Source organism: Trichoplax adhaerens, genomic scaffold (assembly GCF_000150275.1).
Source record: "Trichoplax adhaerens TRIADscaffold_22 genomic scaffold, whole genome shotgun sequence".
NCBI classification, from domain to species: domain Eukaryota; kingdom Metazoa; phylum Placozoa; class Uniplacotomia; order Trichoplacea; family Trichoplacidae; genus Trichoplax; species Trichoplax adhaerens.
The window spans coordinates 613,604-624,856 of NW_002060963.1; the positions used below are offsets into that span (position 1 = coordinate 613,604).

At 30.5% G+C, this 11,253-nt stretch overlaps 1 protein-coding gene across 1 annotated transcript; it reads left to right on the plus strand.

The window, feature by feature from the left end:
- Nucleotides 1-228: 228 nt before the first annotated feature.
- Nucleotides 229-2,289, plus strand: TRIADDRAFT_61265 (uncharacterized protein; the record flags this gene model as incomplete). Its single annotated transcript, XM_002117178.1, has 1 exon — nucleotides 229-2,289. One exon carries the CDS (start codon nucleotides 229-231, stop codon nucleotides 2,287-2,289), a length of 2,061 nt encoding a protein of 686 aa, XP_002117214.1.
- Nucleotides 2,290-11,253: the final 8,964 nt, after the last annotated feature.

Below are 11,253 nucleotides of genomic sequence, written 5' to 3' on the forward strand. Positions count from 1 at the left end.
GAAAGCCATCACAGAGCTTTCTCAGGCTTAATGCAAAATAGAACCTATTATGTTTTAAAGTTCTGGCAATAGTGTTCTACATAAAATGGTAGTATACAGGCTTTACTCTGTTTCGTATGATCAACCTTTATCAAACTTTTGGCGCTAAACTTATTTGCAATCCTAATAAATCTTCAATTTATAAATACATATTAATTAATAGAGTAACTTCTTTGTAATTGAACTAAAATGGCAGATGAACATACCCTATCTTACTTTTCAATATTTACCTTACCCAACGAATTGATCGTTTACTTATTTCGCTTTCTTCATGGAGTCGATTTAGCCAGATTATGCATGGTTTGTCGTTGGTTAAATCATTTTATAGCTCATGACGAAGTTACATGGAAGCAGACAATCCATGCTGAATTAACGACTAGTCCACTTATGTTAATCCATGAAACCCATAAAGACTTTTACAAACGAGCATATTTAGGATTATACCGATATGTAACTGCTTTGGTAATACCGCCATTAGTCAAAGAATTCAACAACAGAGCTAAAAATGCCGATCATCATGTAAGAAACTCATATTTTATTGAAAAAAATTACTCGTATGGTCATTATCTAAATGAATATGCACTACTGCACAATACCTCGATAATGGATGATCCTGATCGATCACTTCGTTTGTACTGTTATTTATGTGCTGCATCTAAACATGGCTACGAAGTTTGGGCTACCAAATTGTGCCAGCAAGGAGCTAAATTAACAGAAAGCAATATCAGTATCAAAGATTGGGTAATATACGATTGGTCATTTTGCCCATTAGGCTTCGCTACGTATGAAAATAATGTTGAAATGGTTAAAACACTCATTAAATTAGGAATTCGTTATCAATCACCAGATCCACAATATGTATTACAAATTGATAATAATCTTAGTATTGATTCACCAGTCCAGATAGCTGCTTTAGTTGCTTTGCGAGGTATTATTTGCAAAGTATTGGTAAGCATACGTGATGAAGCTTACCTGTTAAAGGTGTTTTTAAAGTCTTTAAGTTTACCTTCTTACTATCAAGCTGTTTTTCAAGGTGATCTCCATGAATTGAATAGACTAACAAGGGATAGTCAGGTCGATCTTGATACATTCGATGATTATTATATGACAGCTTTATCATTTTCCATATTAATAGGTCGCGAAGATGTTGCTCGCTACATTTACAAATTGAAAAAGAACGTTTTAATTGGTAATTGTATAGCTGATTTTGTCGGAGTTGCATTAGCAGATATTGAATTCAAAGTGTTGGAAATTATACGAGAACACGATTTCGATTGTTATAAAGCTGTTGTATTTAATATATTTGCAGATGAGAAATATTTTACTGCTAGTAGTCACAAAGATGTATTGCAAATCATTTTATCAGATTTAAATGATGAGAACATATTTTACGAAGCCTGTCAGAGTGCAATCACTTCTCAAAATAGTCGCATAGCCTTACTATTATTATCAGACTTGCCAAAATTATTACAATTACGTATGAATTCAGTCAATGATGAGCAAGAATTATTACGACAAATTGTCTCCACAAGAAAGAATGTGATTGCTAATTATGGGAAAGAGTTAATATTACATGCAGCAGCATTCAGGCAAGGTCATTGCATTCGAGTATTAATTACCAATGGCGCTCCATTATTGGAGGTTATAGATGAGGTAACAGAATATTCATGTCAATATTTGGGTTCTTTCATCGAAATACCAAACTACTTTGTTATTGCAAGTAATAGCAAGTACAAACTACTACATCAGTTTCTATGGCAATTAAGTAATGCAAATTTTGACGTTAATGCAATAATTGAAACGTTACAATTTTATACTTTTGCAAAAGAAATTGCAGATCTACCTATTTGTCAGACCACAAAACAAGCTCTTAATAAAATTTTACCCCAAATAATATTGCGCATTATGCATTGCGATTGGAGAAAAGCCATCTTGATGGATAGCCAATTACAGACACGACTCGATAAAATCAGCTATACACTGCTTGAAAATTTGATGTTTCTTAGTCAAAATTATGATGTAAATGCTCGTCATAGATGCAATATTCATCCTGGAGACACAGCATTATTCATTGCAGCTAGATCTGGAAATGTAGCTTGGATACAACTTTTTCTTCAAGCAGGTGCTGATAGGCAAATTAAGAATTATTGCCAGGAAAAACTAATTCATTGCATTGGAAAACCATCTAAAGAGTGTATGCATTTGATAAAAAATTACAATTCATGTCCATTACCATCAAAGCCGTATTAATTATCCTCTGCTATATAAAAGTCTCTAATTTACGATGTTACATTTACGGCCAATATTGAAATAATGTATTTTACTAATGTTATAGATTGAAACTTACAGAGATTAAAAATAACGAACGTGTAACTGAATTTGATCTCTTTAATTTCTCGACTGTAATAACTTGGACTCTAAATTTTGATAATTTCTTATTGTCAACGGGAAACCGCTAGTACTGACTCTGCATTACTATTAAATATTATCTTCAGTCATAAAATCTCAATTTTATATAAATGTAAGCAAATCTATTAATTATTATCTAAGTGAACCTTAATTCATGTTACCAAGATAATATAAAGAATAAGATATCGATATTAACATTGATGAAGATGCAGATAAAATGGTTAATATTTAATTCCAAGTTGCATCGACTAACCAAAAATAGCATATGCTACAATTGTAAATTAAAATTCTGTAGTAACTGATTATTTATAATAATTATTTCATTTACCTTGAAAAGTATATTGTTTACTATTATAGAATATATGAGTGCGGAATTAATAATCTTAGGTATCATGTTTCTATCTCAGGTTGAGCAATTGGAATCGCTATAATGATCATCATATCACCATCGATCTTGTACTAAATACATAATCAAGGCCCAATTATTTTTGTTTATGTCGGTTAAAATTGCTGTTTACCACCAGGCATATTGAATGTACGTATCGTTAGGTATAGAAACTTATCTCTGATCTTCAAATGGCTTAATTAATATCCTAATCGCAATTTAATTTAGGTTCAAAGCCGATTCACTTGCAAAATTAGCAATAATTCATTTGTAATTTCTTCGCAAAGACTGTAATAGATTCCCTTGTCTTTGAAACAAAAACTGCAGCTTAAAATTATGCCTATAATAAGTACTCGTTATAAGCGTACTTCACGTTGGAAGGTACGTCAGAATAGTGCTCTTTTAATAGGATAATAAAAGTTGACATCAGTAAATTCATAACATTAAGCGGCAAGCTGAGAATAGTGATTTGGTATAACTCAATGCATGTACATGATCTACTACAGCAAGGTCTAGACGAAATCAATTACCCACTAAGCGTTTGAAACAAAGTGCCTTAACGTGAGTAATCTATCGTCTAAGACTCGAATCTAAGTTTGGTTGATTAAAGAGTGCTTAGAGTTAGTTGCTTAGATAGTTAAGTCTACTTTAGAGGAAAGAATCCCGTTTAATTCTTGTGTTACAATCTCGGTTGTGACAATAACTAATAACGTCATGCCTTATAGTAATATAAGTTTGATACAGCAGCCTTTATTAAAGGAACCATTTATTTAAAGCAAATCATCTGTGATATAATGTAGACAATTATCATTATACAAGATTTTAATTCCATCACAATAAATATCAAACACATTAGTAATTTATATATTCATTATAATCTTCATAACTTAATGCTAGGTTCCGTAGGAAATTACGCCTATTAATAGACTGAGATAAACTAGATACAGCTAAGGATGTTAAAATTAAGCATAAATAATACAGGATAAAACTATTGGATGGCTTGACGTTGAATGAAACTAATAGTCTAGGTTTAGAAACATGCCGTCAGCGAAGATGGTATGATGAGATTCTAGTAACCAAGGAATAATTGGCTCGGAATAAAGGCAACTAGCGCAATCGGCGATTAGCTGAGTAATAAGATCGCATTTTAATAGGGTTTCAACGGCATTAACTAATTTATTATTTACTTAGTAGAAAGTAACGGCAGTTCATTTTTATTAGATACTAATAGTAACAGTAGTATTCCGCTCTATCTAATTCTCTTGTATGAGATACATATTCATCATTTTTTAGAATCAGATAGTGAATCTATAGTAGAATGTTATAAAAAGACGATATGAGATTAAGGTAAGGGAATTGCCTAAGGCTATATTTGTCACACAGAAGAAGGTAACATAGGCTAGAATATAGACGATAGTTTACGTTCTTAATGTTATCTGTATTAGTGTAATAGTAACTAAGATTTATGATAGTAGAACTCTCAACTACTAAGTAAAAGACTCTCCCTTTCTTCTAATCTTTCTATGTAATTCAAGATGTGTGACCTTTCGTAAGGATATTACCTTTACTCATCCCTTAAAAGATCGAGGCAGAGTATTTATAAGTACCGTTTAATATCTTCAATTATACAGTAGTTCAAATTTGTATAACACTGTATACAAATCCTATAATATTTTAAGCTTAGTACTTCTTTCAGTGGTAACAAATCTTTCAAATCGACTTTGCATGCAAACTTTATATATGAGTCATAGAATTCACTTGTTATTTACTAAAATCCCTAAGTATTCTTACATTCCTTCCAAATAATGGCGACGCAAAGATGATAAATAGGAGCAAAGCTCCCGCAATTCCATTCAGGCATATAATTGGGACTAATGGATTATTGTATCCTTAGGGAATTGTTGCGTAAGTAGGAGTAGAACTCTTGTAGTTCCATTTAAGCGTTCAAATGGAAATAACAAACTATTGAATCCTTAGTGAATGGCTGCCTAAATAGTAGCACAGCTCTTATAGTTCCATTAAGGCATTTAATTAGGGGTCACAAATTATTAAATCCTTAGAGAATTGTTGCGCAGTATTTACTGGCGTATTATATATTCTGAGATATTATACTGCAGAGTAGACCTCCTCGAATAAATCTTAAAATTTGAACATATCGCTACGTTTGAAAAGCTCTTATCCTTGCAAAATAAATTTATAGCAGCAAAAGTAATATTCTGTTCTATCTAATTCTCTTGTATGAGATACATATTCATCATTTATTAGAATCAGATAGTGAATCTATAGTAGAATGTTATAAAAAGACGATATGAGATTAAGGTAAGGGAATTGCCTAAGGCTATATTTGTCACACAGAAGAAGGTAACATAGGCTAGAATATAGACGATAGTTTACGTTCTTAATGTTGTCTGTATTAGTGTAATAGTAACTAAGATTTATGATAGTAGAACTCTAAAATACAAAGTAAAAGACTCCCTTTCTTCTAATCTTTCTATGTAATTCAAGATGTGTGACCTTTCGTAAGGATATTACCTTTACTCATCCCTTAAAAGATCGAAGCAGAGTATTTATAAGTACCGTTTAATATCTTCAGTTATACAGAAGTTCAAATCTCAATAACACTGTATACAAATCCTATAATATTTTAAGCTTAGTACTTCTTTCAGTGGTAACAAATCTTTCAAATCGACCTTGCATATGGAGTTCTAACATGAATTGTAGTGTTCATTTTGTTATTTACTGAAATCCCTAAGGGTCTTTACATCCCTTCCAAATAATGACAACACAAAGATGATAAATAGGAGCAAAGCTCCCGCAGTTTCCTTGAAGCATATTATTGAGAATAACAAATTATTAAATCTTTAGGGAATTGTCGCGCAGTTTTCGCTGACGTATTATATATTCTAAGATGCTATATAAGAGAATAGACCTCCACGAATATATCTTAAAATTCGAACATATCGTAACGTTTGAAGTGTCCTTATCCTTGCAAAAAAAAATTCGAAGGTAAAATAAAAACTATTTACGGCTACATTAAATTTTTATGTATAACAGCGTTATGTAATGCGATTATGACTTAGTAGATTATTTATAACTTTACTAAAATGAATATCTATAAAATTATACAGTAATAAATGCCCCCAAACTATTCTATCCAGTCTAAAAAATTAAAATCCTCTTAGTTTATAGTCTCGAGATAGAATTTGAGAAGACTTTCCTAGATTTTTGGAATAGTAGAGTATTAATAGCAACAAGAATCTTGTGCAAGCTATCCTGTCTCAAAGTGAACTGAAGTCCAAGCTCCTATCTTTAGTTCTTAAATATATTTGTTGCAATCTATTACAGCCACAAAGTGGGCTATATTCTGGCCTAAGTCGTAAAATGAAACGCTTCTCCTCAAATAGTTAATCAATCTTGTTACTGTAATAAGACCACCGAAGTAATACCACCCCAAATTAGCAGAAAGTGAAGCATATAAACTACTTCAATTAATTGAAAATTAGGCGTGGTGTTAAATCTGTTTTTACAAGCAAGGTGTCATTACGTTGGAGTTCTTTAATTTACTACCTGTTCAGTAATTCTATCTCTAGGCGTTCCTTAACTCACTAGTCTGAAGAGTACTTGAACGCTTACTCTGTCGTGAATTCTGTAAGAAACGGCATTATCGAAAAGTAACGTGCTTTTAATTTACAGTAGCGCCAAGCTTTAGTGTCCAATAAAACATACAGGAATTTTACTCAATAAATTGAGCTCTTTATTCGATTTTACCAAGCTTTCCTGATGCCAATAAAGTAAACGTGAATTATTAATACAAGACGGCTTATCAAAATTTTTAATATTGCTCGCTAACGAAAAGTAACTTAGTCACTACTCATTCTATCCGACGTGAAAAAATTTATCATACGGTATTTGGCCACTTTTTTCAATGATGTAATTCTATAGTTATATTAACGAGGTCTAGTATGGCTTGTACATAAATTAAAAACGCCCCAAAATCATAATAAACTATCTTGCACTTCCCTTAAGTAACTAAAAAAATTTTAGACAATATATCATGTTAATGGACTTCTGAATTTATTGACAGTATTGACTATTCGGTAAAGACAGTTACATGTTTATAATTCTATTCATCGAAGGAATAAATTACAAATTAAGGATTGTATTTATAAATGAATATCATGTGATTTCTGAGTACAGAATGAGTTGACTATAATCATCTCAAAAGGTGAATGTCAATCTGCATTGTTATCGTAAACTAATTAAATCTATCATTGTAGTTGATGAATAAATTATCTGTTGCCTTCTTGTTCTTCATGAATAAGATGAATGTATGTTATTATCTTTGAAAATTAATGGTATATGCTAATAAAAAATTTTAGTTTTATAGCATCGTAAGCTACTTTAATTATTGAAACAAGTTACGATAATGTTTTTAGTGATTCGATAAAATGTCGATATTTGAAAATTAAAAATCATTTTTAAATCTAAGGCATCCATTTAGTTACATAATAACCATGAATTAAAATGATATTACTGAAAAAAAATGTTCAAAATTACTGTCTTTAAATTAACTGAAAATCTTAAAATTTTATCTTTTTGTGACGATCCAGCCATGAAAGCATACATCTCTTTGATTGCCCTTTTGTTCCTCGCTGTCATTGTGGCAGCACGCAACATTCATGAAATTTCAGATGAAGATATTGAAGAAGCAATGAAGGTATTAGAGTTTGCTGAAAATGAAAAGAATGCCGCTGATGAGGAGAATGATGAAAACGAGGCTGATTCCGATCTACCCGACGTAAGTGTCCATACTTATAGTGAAAACTTCGAGTTACTTTGCAATAAGCGATTAATCTACCCCTTGGACGTGTTATGTTGTATCACTCCTTGTAGCTGTAAACTTTAACAGTAAAAGTCAAATTTCATAACATTCCTAACAGTACTTAAATTACAGCAATCGATGCTTGTGTACACCTGCGTACTGACAATAGCCTGTTTATAGCACCCTATGTCCATTAACTGTGCGTACACATTCGAAATTCAGCATGACTACTAATTTAGAAATTATATTAATCAGCTGACTTTAATTATATTATCTACAAATATATGCCGAGTGATACTAGTATAATTTTCAGTAAGTTAATTATATATAACCTATACATAACTTGCTGAAAATAATAACAATTGCGTTTATATATGTCAATCGCTTATATAACTCCAAATACGAACTGGCAAAATACTTTACAGTCATTTCAAAATAACACAAAATCTATATGTACTCGTACTCTAACTACCGTATGTTCGTATATTAAGTGTATTTATTATTATTATCATCGTGTACTTGTGCCATACTTGTATGTTTATATATATTACTAACTGTAAATAATTTTCTTAAACTCACATATATATCAATGGATATAAACGCTTCCGACAAATCTAAATTGGACTAGATCGTAAGTCTATATTAACGTATTATTTTAGATTACATTTGTACAATATTAGACTGAATGGCAAATAACTGATAAATTATTTGCCAATGTCTGTATATTTCTACATAGCATACTGAAAATAATAAGTACGTTAACAAATTTCGATTGCCTATATAACTTCAAATGTAGTCTTACAAAATAGTTTACAGTCATATGAAGATAACACATAATCTGCATATACTCGTACTCTAACTACTATATTTATATTCCGTGTATTTATTATCATCGTCGTTGTATACTTGTATTGTACTTGCATGTTTAGATATTACTAAATAATTTTCTTAAACTCACATATCTATACAGTCGATTTGGAAACTGTTGGAAAACTACAATCTAACTAGCAGGTAAGTTTTGTTATTAAAGACTATTTAGATTACATTTTTACAGTATTTGGCTGAATAAGAGATAAGTATAATCAATAGCTTGCTTACCAAAGTCTGTACTACTGTATTTATATTACGTGTGTTTCCAATTACCATCGTTGCGCATTTGTGCCGTGCTTGTGCGTTTGTGTGTCACTAAATAATTTTCTTAAATTCATATATCTATGCAATCGATATGAACTCTTTGACAAATCCAAATCGAATTAACTAGAGGGTAAGTTTATATGACCGCTTCTTTAGATTATATTTGTAAAGCATTTGACTAAATTACAAAAAATTGATAACTTGCTAGCTAACGTATTTATATTTCTGTATAACTTACTAGAAATAATAAGAGCTACCTATACATATGTCAATCGCTTATATAGCTCCATATGCAAACTTACAAATTATTTTACAGTCATTTTAAAGATAATACAGAATGTGTATATATATTCATTCTCTAACTACTGCATATATATTTCGTGCATTTATCATTATCGTCGATGTGTCCTTGTACCTCACTTTTACGTTTACTTAGTACTAACTATAAGTAACTTTCTTAAACCCACATATCTATACAATCAATACGGACTCTTTGATAAATCTAAATTGAAACAATTAGAAAGTAAGTCTACGTATATATTAACGTATTATTTAGATTACATTTGTACAATATTTGACTGAATTACAAATAATTGATTGATAGATTATCATCATCGTTGTGCATTTGTATCGTACTTGTGCGTTCATGTATTATTAATTATCTATAATTTTCTTAAATTCACACATCTATGTAACTGATATGGACTCTTTTGGTAAATCTAAATCGAACTCAATAGACCGTAAGTTTACATTAGGATTTTGTTTAGATTATGTTTGTACAGTATTGTATCGAATTACAAATAACCGATGGCTTTCTTGTCAATGTTTATGTTTCTATATAACTTACTGAAAATAATAACTCCGTTTATCACTTCAATCGGTAGCGTAACTGAGCATAAGAAGTAGTATATGGTTATTTTATACGTAATCCAGAATCTATATATACTCGTACTCGAACTACTATATTTTGTATTATGTGTATTTATTGTCATCATCGTTATATACTTGTGCGTTTATATATCACTAAGTGCAAGTAATTTTTAAACTTATGTATCTATGCAATCGATATGAACTCTTTGGCAAATCTAAACCGAAATATATAGCGCGTAAGTCTATATTACGTTCTATTTAGATTACATTTATGCAGTATGTGACTAAATTACAAATAATCGATAGCTTGTTTTTCAATGTCTGTATGTCTACACAAACCTACTGAAAATAATAACAACTATGTTAGTACATGTTACTCGGCTACATAACTGAGCATACTAAATAGTATGTGGTTATTTTATACATGATACAGAATCTGTATATATTTGTACTCTAACTACGGTATTTACGTTATGCGTATTTATTGTCATCATCGTTGTGTACTTATGTGTTTATGGATTACTAACTATAAAAATTTTCTTAAATTCATGTATCTATGCAATCGATGTGAACTCTTTGGTAAATCTAAATCGAAATATATAGCATGTAAGTCTACGTTATCGCTCTATTTAGATTATGTTTGTGCAGTGTTTGACTAAATTACAAATAATCGATAGTTTGCTTTTCAATGTCTGTATTTTACACAAACTTACTGAAAATAGTAATAGCTGCGGTAGTATATATCACTCGGTTACATAACTGAGTATACGAAATAATATGTGGTTACTTTATACATAATACAGAATCTGTATATACTCATACTCTAACTACTGCATATATTATCATTGTTGTGTGCCTATACCGCACTTGTGCATTTATGTATTACTAACTGTAACAATTTTCTTAAACTCATATATCTATGCAATCGATATGAACTGGCAAATCTAAATCAAAATATATAGCGTGTAAGTCTACATTAACGCTTTATTTAGATTAAGTTCGTGCAGTATTTGACTAAATTACAAACAGTCGATAGCTTGCTTGTCAATGCCTATATCTACACAGCTTACTAAAAATAATAACAACCGCGTTAGAACATGTAACTCGATTACATAACTGAGCTTACGAAATAGTATATGATTATTTTATACAAACTACATAATCTGAAAATGCTCTTACTCTAACTACTGTATTATCATCGTTGTGCGCTTTTATCGTACTTGTGAGTTTACGTATTACTAACTGTAAATAATTTTCTTAAACTCACATATATGTTAATGGATATGAATTTTTTTGACAAATCTAAATCGAACTCAATAGACCGTAAGTTTAAATTAACATATTATTTAGATTATGTTTGTAGAGTATTTGACTGAATAACAAATAATTGATAAATTATTTGCCAATATTTGTATATTTCTATATAAATTACTGAAAATATAACAACTGCGTTTATACATGTCAATCACTTATTTAACGCCTCATATAATCTTATATAATAGTTTACAGACATTTGAAGATCGTACTTATGCGTTTATGTATCACTAACTATATGTAATTTTCTTAAACTCACACATCTATGCAATCGATTGGA